Source organism: Erpetoichthys calabaricus, assembly GCF_900747795.2.
Source record: "Erpetoichthys calabaricus chromosome 1 unlocalized genomic scaffold, fErpCal1.3 SUPER_1_unloc_3, whole genome shotgun sequence".
In the NCBI taxonomy this organism is placed as follows: Eukaryota; Metazoa; Chordata; class Cladistia; order Polypteriformes; family Polypteridae; genus Erpetoichthys; species Erpetoichthys calabaricus.
Window position 1 is genome coordinate 2,247 of NW_026261594.1, and position 16,590 is coordinate 18,836.

At 42.5% G+C, this 16,590-nt stretch overlaps 1 protein-coding gene across 1 annotated transcript; it reads right to left on the minus strand.

Annotated features, from left to right (window-relative positions):
- Positions 1–1,247: 1,247 nt before the first annotated feature.
- LOC114644770 (gastrula zinc finger protein XlCGF7.1-like) lies at positions 1,248–16,188 on the minus strand. The gene is made up of 3 exons (XM_051921890.1): positions 15,576–16,188; positions 10,564–10,874; positions 1,248–2,066 (listed from the first exon to the last, which is right to left on the minus strand). The coding sequence occupies exons 2-3, from the start codon at positions 10,841–10,843 to the stop codon at positions 1,465–1,467; spliced, it is 882 nt and encodes a 293-aa protein (XP_051777850.1). The 5' UTR covers positions 10,844–10,874; positions 15,576–16,188; the 3' UTR covers positions 1,248–1,464.
- Between the last annotated feature and the right edge of the window lie 402 nt (positions 16,189–16,590).

Here is a 16,590-nt window from a genome sequence, read left to right on the forward strand (position 1 = left end):
ATGATGTGAACCACCTTACATCCAAGCCACTGTTTTGTACAACTATGATTAGGTGTTCACCTTTTAGTCTTAGAACTTACCCATGCATGGCTTATGAGGGGCAAACTGTGTTCACAGGAGGATGTTGGGGGGGAGGAAGGGGAAGTGTATTTACCACTTTACTTGTAGTTTCCCCAATTTGTTCTTTTTTGTTTCAATCAAACTTTTTAAATTCTTTTTTCTGCTGCTTAGCATATTGTACAGTGTTCATCTGTGGACAAGGTAGGGGAGTTTCCGTAATTTTTTTCTGTCATGTGCATTCTTTGATATCTCTGAAACCAGCCTCTTTGTACAACCTTTCTGCAACACAGCTTCTATCCTGTGTGTGAGTTTTAATGTGTCTCTGCAGATAACTACAGAGAGAGAATCGTTTACCACATTCAAAGCAGCAATATGGCTCCGCTCCCAAGTGAATTTTAATGTGTATCAGAAAATTATTATGGTGCGAGAATTGTTTCCCACATTCGGAACAGCAATATGGCTTCTCCCTAGGGTGAATTCGTTAGTGGCTCTGAAGATCAGTTCATGGTGAAAACGTGTAACTCCTGAGACCTGGCCGGGATGCCCCTTCGATGTTTGTTTTGGGGATCAATCATGGACTGCTCAATACCTGCTCTGGGACGCTTGGTGGAAGCCTCCATGGCTGAGGATGGTACCTGAATTCCCCACAACCCTGTTGGGATCTGGGGTGGCCGCCAGAGGGTGCTGCATGGATCCCTGAGCCGGCCTGGACAACTCTACAACTCTGCCCAGCAGTGCAATCAGAAGCAGGTGATCAAGCACCTGGAGCACGCAGGTGGGCTATAAAAAGGGCCAGCAACCACCACTCAGGCCAGAATTGGGAGGAAAGAGGTTGCCAGGGAGGAGTGGTGGTTTGAGAAGGGAGCGTTGTGTTTAGTTCTGGAGTGCTTTTGGGACTGTGTATTGCCTATGGGGTTCACAGGGAAGACGTGCCCCACAGGTGAAGAAAATGAGTCTTGGTGTTTTATACATGAGCCTCAGTGTGAGTCTGTGCCGGGTCAGGCGCTTACATAGTGCTACTTTCACACTCTAAAGATAACTACTGAGAAAGAATTGTTTACCACAGTCGAAGCAGCAATAGGGCTTCTCTCCTAAGTGAATTCCTTGGTGGCTCTGAAGACTGCTTCTCTGTGAAAACTGTTTGCCACATTCAGAACAAGAATACGTTTGTCTCCTGTGTAAGTTTTAATGTCCGTCTGAAGATTACCATGGCAAGAGAATTGTTATCCACATTCAGGGCAGCAAACAAGCTTCTCTCTTTTCTGAATCCCTTGGTGGCTGTGAAGATTGCGCCTCTGTGGAAACTTTTTGTCACATTCAGAACAGCAATATTACTTCTCCCCGTGTGAATTTTTTTTTGTGGCACTGAAGCTCATTTTTCCATAAAAATATTTCAGAACAGCACTATGGCTTCTCTCCTGAGTGAATTTGCTGGTGGTGCTGAAGACCCTTTCTCTGTGAAAACATTTTGCCACATTCAGAACAGCAATACGGCTTCTCCCCTGTGTGAATTCTTTGGTGGCTCTGAAGATAGTATTTCCGTAAAAATGTTTTGCCACATTCAGAACAGCAATACGGCTTCTCCCCTGTGTGAATTCTTTGGTGGGTCTGAAGATACCGTTTGTGTGAAAACATTTTGCCACACTCAGAACAGCAATACGGCTTCTCTCCTGAATGAATTCTTTGGTGGCGCTGAAGATACTGTTTGTGTGAAAACATTTTGCCACATTCAGAACAGTCATATGGCTTCTCCCCGGTGTGAATTCTTTGGTGGTGCTGAAGCTTGTTTTTCTGTAAAAACGTTTTGCCACATTCAGAACAGCAATATGGATTCTCCTCTGTGTGAATTCTTTGGTGGCTCTGAAGCTTGTTTTTCCGTAAAAATGTTTTGCCACATTCAGAACAGCAATATGGCTTCTCCCCTGTGTGAATTCTTTGGTGGCGTAGAAGATGGCTTCTTCGTGAAAACTGTTTGCCACATTCAGAACAGCAGTGAAGTTTGATTCCTGTATAAAGTTAAAAAAAAAACAAAAAAAAAAAAACTTAGTTTTTAATCTACTGCTTTAATACTGACATTATCTTACAACATTTAATAGATGTTGGTTTAATTTAACAATTTTTCATAAGCATTAGCAAACTTAAGTAGCACATGAATAGACACTTGAAAATGAAAACAAAATTAACAACTGTTAAATACATGAGCGTAATGCAAAATGTTTAAACAGTAAAATGAATAGTCACAATCAGCAAAATAATTGATTTTTTTTAATACATTTACAGATTGCCATCATCATGTTGTCATCATATTCTTAAAATATTATATAAAATTATACAATTACTGGAGGCAGAAGGTATGATAATCTTCACCTTTCATTATACTGGAGAGTGTCACGTCAAACATGTGAAATGCACTTTTATTAAACAGAATGTGTCTTAATATTTGTAAACGATTAGTCCAAAGCCACCTGACTCCATAATGTGTGTTTTTTTTTTTTGTTATTTGATTTTAAGAGGCAGAGGATAGCAAAGGAAAAAGCTTTAAATATACAATGAGAACAGAGTAAAACATAAATGTATAAAACACACAGGTCACTGAAAAATCCCAGAAACCCACATGCCTCCCGAACTGAAACAGCAAACTGGACACTTGTGGCTGAAATGCAAAATATACTTCTGTCTTCATACCAACTGCATCAGGGGCATTTTTTGTTATTGCAAATACATTTAATTTCTTTAGCTAAAAAAGGGACCTCCAGAAAAGCAGAATCATTTTGTGAGAGTTTTGGTAAATTAAAAAAATTAAAAAGCACATCAATCATTCCGAAGATGGGGGTTATATAATAAATAAATAAATAAATAAACCTTATTAATTTCCAAGCAGTAATTAGTGATATTATCTATATATATATATATATATATATATATATATATATATATATATATATATATATATATATATATATATATATATATCTGTATTATCACTGTAATTTTTCTGGACTTAGACTGCACAGATGAGATTTGTTAGCCTCCATGTCCTAAGAGCTCACAACTCACTCAGTTTAGCACCAGAGAGATAGCAACGAGTGCACATGAACTGAATTCTCTACTCTACACAAGATGGTCATTTACCTTCTCTCTGATTAGCGTCATTTTGAGCTTGTGGACTGGATCAGAAACACACGGGTGTATTTTCAAGATTATTCAGATGCTTCTCAAGATTGTCAATATTACTGTATGCTGACTGAGTTTTCTTCAGCCAGTCTCCATAAACACATAAAACCTGAAACACCTCCAGAACCACAAACCTTCAGAGGCACAGCATAGTGAACTCAGCCCAAACCTCCATGTTTTTTACTAGGGGCAGAGGAGGACACAGCCACATAGTAGCACCTTGAGGCAGCTGGATGAATGTCTTTAACCAAAAGAAATGATTCTTGATAACAGGCTGTATCAGCCAAGCTCAAAGATAATAAATCAGCAACACTTGAATGATTGCAAGTATAAGAGAGCAACCTTACAATCCAAGAAAAGACACAGAGATTAGACAGGAGAGAGGAAAACAAAGAACAGCAATAAAGGAGAACTGCAAATTAAATACATTACAAGGTGCCAAATGAGTTCACTCCGTAGCCCCACCAATAATCATGTATAATGTAGACAGTAACTCCAGAATCCCACCCCTAAACTGTATATGCAAAAAACTAAAATGAGGGTCTCTGAAATAAACACAGGTAAAAATCACCAGGTTCTGCTTATGAGTGGGCAAACATGGAGAGAGCTCAGTAAATAATCCCATCCTGACCCCAACATTCACAATACAAGAGTCAATGAAGTGAAAATATGAAAAAGCATATCTGAAGATAAATATGACATGCAAGCAAGTATTAAACCATTGTGGGTTGAGAATATGTGGCGTATGTAAGGCTCATGTCCTGACCCCTCACAGCCTCCAGTGCCTCTCTAATCACATGTACACATAAAATTCACATATGAAAAAAAGAAAGTAGTAGTAATTATGAATCAACATCCAGGAAAATATCCAAGCAGTACTGCAACATCACACATAAAACAATCAAAGCAGCCAATCACCAGTGACATTAAGGAGTCAAGGACATCGAGTGCCTGTTGAGGGTTGGTGAACAGCCGCTGCCTCCTGGGAAGGACATTTGAGGATTGGCCAGATAAATCAGGAAAGCAGAAAGACCAATCTGTGGAGCTTTTGTGATCACCAGAGACGTGGCCTTGTGTGGTGTGGACTGAGTAATTGGCAGTAAACGTAGATCTTCCATCCTTCAGAAGTTACATTTGAATGGATGAGTTCCTCTTTCAGAATAGTAACTCAGTCAGAATAGCGAAGCAGCTCGATGATGATTGGATGTAGACGTGCGCTGTCTCATTCCCTGGTTTATATTCTAAGTGCCCACACAATTTCACGCCTCAAATTTAAGATGGTCAGAAACCAAAAAGCTGAACATATTCCCACTCTGAACATCATCTGGAACTCCAATAATTCTAATTGTAGCCACAGGAGTGTAAGGCAAGTTCAAGCACGGGTAAAATGCATACTGAAAGAAATCTCAGTCCAAAAGTTTGTTTTAAAAATATTTAGTGAAAGTGAAAAGCAAATAATCCACATAAGAATAAAGAAAAAAGTAGTTACACACGTAGAATAAAAGGCAAACAAGAAAAAAATGTATCTTCTCAAAACTTACCTTTTCTTGTAAAACTTTAGTTGTTTCTATACTTAAAGATTCTTAGCTACTTCTGTATGCTTTAAACGTACGGTGCAGCACTTTCAGTTAAGTGCTTTGTCTTACTTGTTACTTGGCACACACAACACGCACACAAGGCACGCAAGACACGAAAGGCCCGGTATAAAACCATGTGCCCTCAACACCTTACACATGGCAAGGCTGATCACTAACTGAGAATAATGTTTAGTCAGAGCAGTTAGAAATAGCTGGAATATACCAATTCAATTCAACTGATGGGGGTTACAGGAACCTCCTATAGATTATGCACTTATCATTTAGTAAAACATTTATGTATCTTATGTAACTAGGAAATGGCTCTTACACATCCGGCCACTAATTGTTTATGCTAGGGCAGAAATCAATTACTTAAGGCTCTTACTAAGTAATGTTAAACTACTTTAATGAACTTAAACCGAACTTATAAAACTTAAAAATTCTACTATAAGAGCAAAACTTAATCTTTTCATTTCATTAATCATTTGCTGCTTCCTGGAGCAGGCACAGTTTGTTCACAGGTCTGTCCAGTGTGCTGGTTTTGGTCGGCATACAAACTCTTCTTACTGCTCCTTTCATATCTGGCAGTGTCTTGATGACACGCCCCATTACCCAGGAACTTTGGGGTACTGATTGATCTACAGGGAGAACAACGTCACAAGGTTCTAAGTTTCTTTTTGGTGTGAGCCATTTTTGATGTTCTTGAAGTACTGGTAAATACTCTTTAGTCCATCTTTTCCTAAACAAACCAGAGAGGTATTGTCCTCGTTTGCAACGGCTTTGGACATAAAGGTCATTTTCTGAGAAAAGTCCTGGGGGAAGGCTGGGTTTTGTCTTGAGTAGTAACATGTGATTTGGTGTCAGTGACTCCAGGTCATTCGGATCATCTGATACCTTTGTGAGGGGTCTTTTGTTTAGGATGTATTCTGCTTCGCACATCATTGTGTGGAGATGTTCATCATCTAGACTTTGTTGTTTAAGTACTGAATTCAGGACCTTTCTTATGCTTCTAATTTGTCTTTCCCACACTCTGCCTTGGTGAGAGGTCATTGGTGGATTAAATTTCCATTTGATTTCATTCTTCATCATGTCATTGCAATTTTTTTTTTGTTCAAGAGTTTCAGCTGCTTCTAATAGCTCTCTTTCTGCTCTAATAAAATTTGTTCCATTAACTGAGCGCAAGATTTTAACTTGTCCTTTTCTACAAATAAATCAGCATAAGACTTGGATACAAGAACCAGTGTCTAAATTATATGCAATTTCTAAATGTACTGCTCTAGTTGTTAGGCAAGTACGTCTTCACTAGGCTTCGTCCTCTTTACCAGGAATGGACCAAAATAATTGACTCCAACAATGGTAAAGGGTGGTTGGTCTGGGAGTAGACAATCTTCTGGCAAATCGGCCATCTTTTGCTCACCTATTTGTGCATTGTATCTTCTGCATGTAATACACTTTGAAATAATCCTTCTAATAGCTGAATTGGCTTGTGGGACCCAATATTTCTGATGTAACTGAGCTAGCATATAGTTACGTCCACAATGTCCATGTTCTTAGTGAAAGTGTTGGATAATGACAGTAGCAATATGTGAATTCTTATGAATGATTGCAGGGTATTTTGCCTCTTATCAGGGGGGCCGGTACCCCATACTCTCGGAGTACCCCCCACAGGATTCCCCAAGGGACACAGTCGAATGCCTTTTCCAAGTCCACAAAACACATGTAGACTGGTTGGGCAAACTCCCATGCACTCTCCAGGACCCTGCTAAGGGTGTAGAGCTGGTCCACTGTTCCGCAACCAGGACGAAAACCACACTGTTCCTCCTGAATCCGAGGCTCGACTATCCGATGGACGCTCCTCTCCAGGACCCCCGAATACACTTTTCCAGGGAGGCTGAGGAGTGTGATCCCTCTGTAGTTGGAACACACCCTCCGGTCCCCTTTCTTAAAGAGGGGGACCACCACCCCAGTCTGCCAATCCAGAGGCACTGTCCCTGATGTCCATGCGATGTGCAGAGACGTGTCAACCAAGACAGTCCTACAACATCCACAGCCTTGAGGAACTCCGGGCGTATCTCATCCACCCCCAGGGCCCTGCCACCAAGGAGTTTTTTGACCACCTCGGTGACCTCAGTCCCAGAGATGGGGGAGCCCACCTCTGAGTCCCCAGGCTCTGCTTCCTCATTGGAAGGCATGTTAGTGGGATTGAGGAGGTCTTCGAAGTACTCCCCCCACCGACCCACAACGTCCCGAGTCGAGGTCAGCAGCACACCATCCCCACCATATACAGTGTTGACACTGCACTGCTTCCCCTTCCTGAGACGCTGGATGGTGGACCAGAATCTCCTCGAAGCCGTCCGAAAGTCGTTCTCCATGGCCTCCCCAAACTCCTCCCACACCCGAGTTTTTGCCTCAGCAACCGCATTCCGCTTGGCCTACCGGTACCTATCAGCTGCTTCCAGAGTCCCACAGGACAAAAGGGTCCTGTAGGATTCCTTCTTAAGCTTGACGGCATCCTTCACCGCCGGTGTCCACCAACGGGTTCGGGGATTGCCTCCACGACAGGCATCGACCACCTTAAGGCCACAGCTCCGGTCAGCTGCCTCAACAATAGAGGCACGGAACATGGCCAATTCAGACTCAATGTCCCCCACCTCCCTCGGGATGTGGTCGAAGTTCTGCCGGAGGTGGGAGTTGAAGCTACTTCTGACAGGGGGCTCTGCCAGACGTTCCCAGCAGACCTCACAACACGTTTGGGCCTACCACGCCTGACCGGCATCCTCCCCCCACCATCGAAGCCAACTCACCACCAGGTGGCTGTTCGGTCCCTGTACGATCGGTGCCAGAGCTTGGTCCGCATTGCAGGTAGTAAGTCTAACCCGTTTCCATTGAGAGTTGGACTCCGCCAGGGCTGCCCTTTGTCACTGATTCTGTTCATAACTTTTATGGACAGAATTTCTAGGCGCAGCCAGGGTGTTGAGGGGGTCCGGTTTGGTGGGCTCAGGATTGGGTCACTGCTTTTGCAGATGATGTTGTCCTGTTTGCTTCATTAGGCCGTGATCTTCAGCTCTCTCTGGATCAGTTCGCAGCCGAGTGTGAAGCGGCTGGGATAAGAATTAGCACCTCCAAATCCGAGACCATGGTCCTCAGCCGGAAAAGGGTGGAGTGCCCTCTCAGGGTTGGTAGCAAGATCCTGCCCCAAGTGGAGGAGTTCAAGTATCTCGGGGTCTTGTTCACGAGTGAGGGAAGAATGGAGCGTGAGATCGACAGGTGGATCGGTGCGGTGTCCGCAGTAATGCGGGCTCTGCATTGGTCTGTCGTGGTGAAAAAGGAGCTGAGCCGCAAGGCGAAGCTCTCAAAGTACCAGTCGATCTATGTTCCTACCCTCACCTATGGTCATGAGCTATGGGTAGTGACCGAAAGAACGAGATCGCGAATACAATCGGCTGAAATGAGTTTCCTCCGCAGGGTGTCTGGGCTTTCCCTTAAAGATAAGGTGAGAAGCTCAGTCATCCAGGAGGGGCTCAGAGTAGAGCCGCTGCTCCTCCGCATCGAGAGGAGTCAGATGAGGTGGCTCGGGCATCTGATCAGGATGCCTCCTGGACACCTCCCTGGTGAGGTGTTCCGGGCACGTCTAACCGGGAGGAGGCCCCGGGGAAGACCCAGGACACGCTGGAGGGACTATGTCTCTCGGCTGGCCTGGGAACGCCTTGGGATTCCCCCGGAAGAGCTAGAAGAAGTGGCCGGGGAGAGGGAAGTCTGGGCATCTCTGCTCAAGCTGCTGCCCCCGTGACCCGACCTCGGATAAGCGGAAGACAATGGATGGATGGATGGATGTTTTGCCTCTTCTGGCATAGCAGATTTGCTGAGTCTTACTCCAACTCTCAATACTCCTTCTTGCAGGACTGGGTCTAGTTTGTTGATTTTACTACTTTTCTTTACTGATTTTTGTGCAAAGCTTTAACTCTTTTAGGGTGGATGTCGACTTTTGTTGACATGAGAGGTTGAGGGCACATGTTGACAAAAGTCGACATCCAGGAGTAGAGGGTGACAATAGCTGTTAATGGTGACAAAACTCACTGTTACGTCACAGACATTCCCTCTCTGCTTGGAGGAATGTTAGACTCATTGACTCGACATCTTATCCTTGCGTGTGCGTGAGTTACAAAATGTACACAAAGGCAAGATGGCATCGACAATCTCATGAGGCAGCGAAGCGAGTGCAGATAACAAAATACTCCACAGACAATGTTTTGCGCATTACCGCTGATCGAGCAAGAGAGTGAGGAACTGGCATCAGTTGATCGGACTCTATTCAATGCCGCCCCAGCTGATCGGCGGCCAGCTGAGTGCATTTGCGCAGCTGATGTACCTACAACAAGGTTCATGTGGCAGGAAAACCCAGACATTGATCCATGGGAGCCAAACTGGCGATCGAACTTCACAAAACAGCATGGTTTGCTGTTGGACACGACAGATTACCAGCCGCTGGACTACTTCAGGCTGCTCTCTCCTGATGTTGCTTTTCAGCTACTGTCAGACGAGACAAACAGGTATGCAGAGCAATTTTTTTAATCATAGTATGTGACATCATATACAGTAGTATGCAGGCTCAAACAACATGCAAGACAGTAACATTTGTCAAAAATAAATATTTTTGTTGATTTGATGTATTAAACCATTGCTTTGTGTTCTTTTTTTTTTTTTAAAAAGTTAGTTTTTAAAAAAAATATTCAGCCCTGGGAGAAAAGAAACAAAAAAAATAGACCTAAAAGAGGTGACCTCTTCTGGATAAGCTTATAATTGACTGAGGTGAATAAGTCCATTCTCTGCCTTAATCAAGTCTTTCAGAGACAGTGGCTTCAGCCTCATTGTTGATTTGCATTCCTTGATATGTTCTTTGTTTAGTATTTTTTTGTCTTTCTGGGCCGTGTCCATATTGACTGACTGTATATTGGATTGCCTTTCTCTCTTCTTTCAGACGCAGTAGCACTTCATTGAACCTAAGGAACCACGTTACTGCTTTCTTTAAATTGAACCATTCTGAGTAGTACCCCACAAGTCTTTAAACTGATTCATTTTTTTTTTAAATAGTAAGAATAAGAGCAGCTCACTTCTCAAAATGGAGTCGTCCGGAGTGAAACTCATGACATTTTGATTACCAGTCAGTGGTTACGCCACCAAAGCAGTCAAATTACGTCCGTATCAATGTCGCACCCTAACGCGGGTTCTTTTTCTGCAGTTATATTCTTGAATAAAAGTGCACTTGTTGTGTTATACTTGTACCTTTTGTGAAAGTGTTTATTTGATATTTGGACTTCAAGGTTCACACATTATACGCTTCATGTCTACCTTTTGTCAATTATTACTAAAACATGAAAAATATTTCTGTTTTAATGATGTGTTTACATAGATCGTTGTAGACAAGGAACACACATGAAATGCATGTATTTCAAATAACGATATAGTATTTACTCTATACAACTCTAAGCGACTGACACACAGGTAAACAGACTTGAGCTGAGAAAACTTTGTGTGGCGGTGGGGGGGATGTGATAGTAGACTGCATGTTGCTTATCAACACATTTACAAGACAAAAGACTTTAACGGAGAGGTGCAAAGGGATTTAAGGTAGAACAGATTTACGAGATTTTTCATAGACTTTGATAATTCTAGTGTTAAAAAGCACAAGACAGCACTTTCAAGCCTATAACCCTAACCCTAAAATGTACACCCATTTTTATTTTTCACTTACTTGTTTCAGATGATGTCTTAGGTGGTGACTGACCTCCCCAAGTTCTAGGAGATGAAATTTCTTCAATCATCTTTGTGTCCGACTGTAATGATTCATATTTTACATTGATAGAAGACTCCTCTTTACTCATTGACCCCAGTTCATGGTCCCCTTCCTTAATGCTCAGACTCCCCTGTTTAGGATGGACACTCTCCCACTCACAGTCGTCCTCCTCAAAATTTACAGTCCTCTCCTCCATGCTATTCATGTTGGCCTCGTAAGTCTTCTCTTTCACATCCATTTATACATTACAGTAAATGGCAGATTTTTCTCTGTGGAGAAAAAAAAACAGGATTCAATTCAAACTGCATCATCAAGATCTAAACACATTTGATTTTTATAACATCCTCTTAGTTAAAGCTGATGTCAAGACAGGTTAGAAAAAGAAGGAGGCCATCTTTCCCAGTTGTGTGTCAACAGTATTCACTACTTTGATTGAACATTCAGTACTGTTGGTTCTCAGAATTCTGTTATCAGTTAATCTTAAGGAAGGTTTACACAAGTCAGGCTTCAGGATTATGTTAAGAAACGGGGCAAATGAAGGAGGAACTTAAATAATGGATCTGAAATTTGCAATCTTAGGATGATATCATAATGGACAACTTATTGAGCAATTTTAAGTTATAGCGCTCATTTTTGTATTGTTGTCCAAAAATTGAACATGAAGTTATGGAAAGAGTAGTGGAAGCTAGGTTAAGAAGTGAGGTGATGATTAGTGAGCAGCAGTGTAGTATCATGCCAAGAAAGAGCAGAACATATGTGGTTTGCTATGAGGGTGTTGATGGAGAAGTAAAGAGAAGGGCAGAAGGAGTTGCATTGTGTCTTTGTGGACCTGGAGAAATGATATGACAGGGTGCATCGAGAGGACTTGTGGTATTGTATGAGGAAGTTAGGAGTATGAAGATGTACAGGAAATGTATGAGGGAAGTTTGACAGTGGTGAGGTCAGCGGTAGGAGTGACGGATGCATTCAACGTGGAGATGAGCTTAAATCAGGGTTCAGCTCTGAACCCTTTCTTATTTGCAATGGTAATGGACAGGGTGACAGACGAAAATAGACAGGAGTCCTCCCGTGGTCTATGATGTTTGCTGATGACATTGTGATTTGTAGCGAGAGTAGGGAGCACGTTGAGGAGACACTGGAGAGGTGGAGATATGCTCTAGAGAGGAGAGGAATGACGTTCAGTAGGAACAAGACAGAATACGTGTGTGTAAATGAGATAGAGGTCAGTGGACTAGTGAGGATGCAAGGAGTAGAGCTGGCGAAGGTAGATGAGTTTAACACTAGAATGACCAAAGCCTATGAAAAAAACTCAAATCCAGCCCACCTTAAATCCTTTTGCACCTCTCCGTCAGCGTCTTTTGTCTTGTAAATGTGTCGATAAGACAAAGCAGCCTGATTTACCACCCCCATATACCCCGCCCCCCCTTCCAGCCATGCAGATATGGCCAACCCAAGCCTTGATTATCTTGGAATGAAGTGCTGGAGTTTTAGAGGGGAAATAGATCACTAATTGGAACACATGCATTTCATGTGTGTTCCGTGTCTACAACAATCTTTGTAAACACATCGTTAAAACAAAGATTTTTCATGTTTTAGTAATAAATGACAAAATGTTGACATGAACTGTATATTATGTGAAGGCTAAAGGCCAAATATCAAATAAACACTTTCACAAAAGGTGCCATGTGCAATACGACAGCTTTCGTGGTGCAGCGGTAAGAACTGCTGACTTGTAATCAAGAGGCCATGGGATCGATGCAGGGTGTCTCGCAAATTTACCATTTCGAGCAGTGAGCTGCTCTTATTGTTAATGTTATACAATAAAAAACATAAATTTGATTTGCGTCTGTAACAGCCGGAGTAAATTGATCGTACTTATATAAATTAGCGTTTCTTCTTCACTTTTATTCTCTCAGTCATGATCATGATACAAACCCCCCACCCCAGATCTGAGGGTGTTAGTTTTTATCTGAAACTGGGAATAACTGTAGATGCGAGTGGTGTTTTCAGACAATGGAACTGCAAATTCTCTCATCTAGAGGGATAAAAGCTGACACACAAAAGCTGGTGAATCTGCCTTGTTCGTATCTTATTGTCACTTGAATTTTTTTATTCAGTTTTATTGAGTGTTCCTGCTCACACTGAATTAGTATGCACCCGATGGTCCACGATGTCGAAGCCGCAGTGACAAAAAACAGAGACATAGGTATATATGATATTTGGAATTCATTTTATGACCTGTATAGTACATTTCGGAAAACATTGTGGCACGGATGCAACATTATTCACATTATTCATATTCATTCGCGTACCTTCTTGCGGTTGTAATCAGTGACAGCATCCAAGCACAACCCCCTCGATCTTGCCCAGTCTCCACATTTTGGAACATGCGGGTAGCCGGTTGCTTGTGCTACAACATGCTTGAGCAGGTGGTGATAAACGCACACGTACTGTACAAGGCCTGCATGGGTCCACTGAGAAAATTAGAGTGTTCTTGGCTCACCTTGCGGAGGAACTTTGTCGTCGCTTCTTACAAGAAAAGTTGATGGAAAAAGAAAAAGAGGATGCAACATCGACAAGCTTCTGTTCTAAGACCACCCCTTCCCCCAGGTAAGCAAACTCAGTTAGTGTCAGGCGCCCCTTCAATGTAACAGAAACCACAGCATAGAGAGAGAAGTATGAACATTGCAACAGGTACACATGTCATAAACATAGAAAGGACGGTCCTTGAGTGTGTGGGAACTGTTAACATTTGAATTTGAGGATTGCATATAGCGCAGAACTGACCTCACTGTACTATTCTTTCCTCTACATGTCCTTGAGTAAAAAAGAAACACCACCATGCACCAAAATGTGGAGACAGCAAGATCGGGGGGTAAAAAAAAAAAAAAATGTCACTGATTACAACCACACAAAGGTATGCGGATGAATATGAACAATGTTGCATCCGTGGCACAATGTTTTCCGAAATGTACTATACAGGTCATAAAATTAGTTATTCCAAATATCATATATACATATGTCCCTGTTTTTTGCCAGTGAGGCTTTGACATCATGGACCATAAGGTGCATACTAATTCAGCGTGAGCAGGAACACTCAATAAAACTGAATAAAAAAAATAAAGTGACAGTGAGATACCAAGAAGGGAGATTCACCAGCGTTTGTGTGTCAGCTTTTGTCCATCCAGACCAGAGAATTTCCAGTTCCATTGTCTCAAAACACCACTCACACCTACAGTTATTCCCAGTTTCAAATAAAAACTAACAGCATCAGATCTGGGATGGTGGTGTAGGGTGGGGGGTTGTATCGTGATTGTGACTATGACTGAGAGAATAAAGGTGAAAAAAAAAAAAAAAAACACTAACTTTTACAAGTACTATAAATTTTCACCAGGTGTTACAGACACAAACCAAATATTATTGTATAACTAGCTGATTACCCAGTGGCTTCACTCACTGAGTGCAAGGGATAAAAATAAAATGTACAGTAGTAGATAAATTATTAAACAGTAAAACATTAACATGTAAGAAGTAAAGATACATTGAGCAGTACTGGAGTGCTTTCGGGTAAAGTACATTTTAAAGGTGTAATAACACAACAGGTAAGTAGCACTAACAGCAGTATTTGGATCATCTCTCGGTAGGAGATCCCTTGTGAAAGGTGCTACACGACCGCTGTGATATAGAAGTTACATTTTCTATGCGATCCTGCAAATTTCTGCCTGACAACCTTGCACTATGTTCCTGTGATTTAAGAGAAAAATTATTCTGAGAAATGTGGACGCTGCCCTTCCGTGCTTAATGGGCAGAAGGTCCAAACAATTCCCAAGTCCAAAACTTAACATGAAGAGGTCGGTACATCTTCTTAGATGTAAACCTGTGGTGAAGCGGGTCCACAGTGCACGACAAAAGGTCCATTTTTAAATAAATAATCACCGCGATCACGGCTTAGCGAGGCGGTCTGGTACTGTGGCTGAAGCGGTTGTCGGGGCAATTCATGGTGTGTCCGTTTCTCACCAAAGTGCACAAGTGAGAAACTGTCCACATCCGTGATTGTTCCTGGGGCCGCTGATTTGCCACAGCTGCCATGCCCTCTTGATAAACAGAAGCGCGAGTCAGATAGAGGGGAAGGAAAAGAAAGGAAAGAAAGAACGGATGAGAGGTTGCAGGAGAAAAAAGCAGGAAGCAGTGGGGAAAGAGAGAGAAAGCCGGTGCGGAAGAGTGAGTGAAGGCTCTCATGCAGCTGTGCAGGCAGCCTGGGTGTTTGGCCGACACCCGGGGCATAGTAGTTCTGGTCGCTTCCGCAGAGTTTGTTTTTATGAAGGACAGGAGTGACCGGAAGGCGGATGACTCTCTGTGTAAGGCAGTGGAAGGCACGTGGTGTCCCCAGCGTGAGAGCCTTGGTCGTTGGGGAATCTCAAGTCGCTGTTCATAGAGCCTACCGGAGCCAGGGATCAGTAAGGCGACCCACCAGCAGGAGAGTGGACAGAGGGCAAGCAGCAGGTAGAGCGACTCCCCTGTTGAGAAGCCCAGATGGGAGGAGTAGGGGAGTTTCCGCAGGAAAGACGACACCGGGCTTTGTTGTTTAAAAAAATTGCTTCCTGCATTATTTTAACCTCATTGTTTTTAGAAGATTTGTTCTATTTAATTTTAACCTCCACTATAACACTCATTTTAATGGATTATTTGTTTAATGACTTTTGAATGCACTGCACTTATTTTGAACACCTTGTTTTTGTTGTTGTTTTTAAACAAAAGCACTTGACACTTTTTCACCATCCCCTTGCTTTGTTGTGCCTCACTGCTAAGCTCATCTGTAACATTACCGATGGTGTAGGTTTCAAAGGCTCCCATGAAGACAGTTGGGAGCATGGAACGAACCCGTATCGTCACAAAACCCTCCATCTTCTTAAAAGAATTAATCACAAAAGCAACCTTGAATGTTGCAGGTTTTAGTGACCTGAAATCACCTTAAGGGCAGTAAGTAGTCATGCAGCGCAATTTACAAAGAGAGTCTTGCTTCAATGGCACCGATTACACTCATTCACAAAGATTTCCACTCTCCCAGGAGCCGAGGGGGACTCGAAGTGTCACAAACAGTGCGAGAAGAGAGGACACCGCCCGAAACTGCAAAGCTCTCGACCCGGTGGAGCAGCCCGACATCCCGCGCCTCCGAGCGTCCACTTTGTTCTGACGACCCTTCGCCGCTGAGGCGGTGTTGTCTTCACATTGTTTACAGCTTGGCGCAGTTAAAAAGTAGAAAGACCAAAAGTTGTTTTCCTCATCTCTTCTACTATCAAGTACTGGCAATTAAAAAAATGTTATAATGTGGCAGTTTTTGCGACAGTCACGTGGACGAATAAATAAAACTTGTCTGTCAGAACGCGCCTGGCGGCGGACGGCTCAGCACTGGAGTCCAGAGAGGAGGGCTGGGAGAGGGCGACGCGGGGTGCACTTCTATGGGATAGATCGGCATGTTTATATTTACTTCTTTTCAATATCAGTAAAATAACTCTCACACAAATAATAATTCGTAAAGACGATATAAAAATGGCATCCACAAACGAAGTGATTAATTCCTGTATTATATGTTCTGTGGTCATATGTAATTTCCGTTTTGCGTGGTCATACATAATTTTCGCTTCATACGCAAAAAGAATTATTATATATATATATATATAGATATTAACAATAAAAGCAGCTCACTACTCAAAACAGTAAATTTGCAAGGCAGTCAGGATCGAACCGGGGGACTCTCGATTACAAATCAGCAATTCTTACCACGGCACCACAGAAGCTATTGTGCCATCCTTGTACCTTTTGTGAAAGTGTTTACTTGATCTTTGGACTTCAGTCTTCACACATTTTACAGTTTGTCTGCATTTTGTTATTTATTACTAAAATATGAAAAACACTTCTGTTTTAAACGATGTGTTTACACAGATTGTTGTAGACATGGAACACACATGAAATGCATGTGTTCCA

What these genes read in the sequence shown, in the direction of transcription:
- LOC114644770 (XM_051921890.1), bottom strand. Translation starts at nt 10,843, where the DNA reads ATGGATGTGAAAGAGAAGACTTACGAGGCCAACATGAATAGCATGGAG. An exon ending in TAAGACATCATCTGAAACAA is followed by an intron (nt 2,067 to 10,563) that starts GTAAGTGAAAAA and finishes AACTTTATACAG; the next exon opens with GAATCAAACTTCACTGCTGT.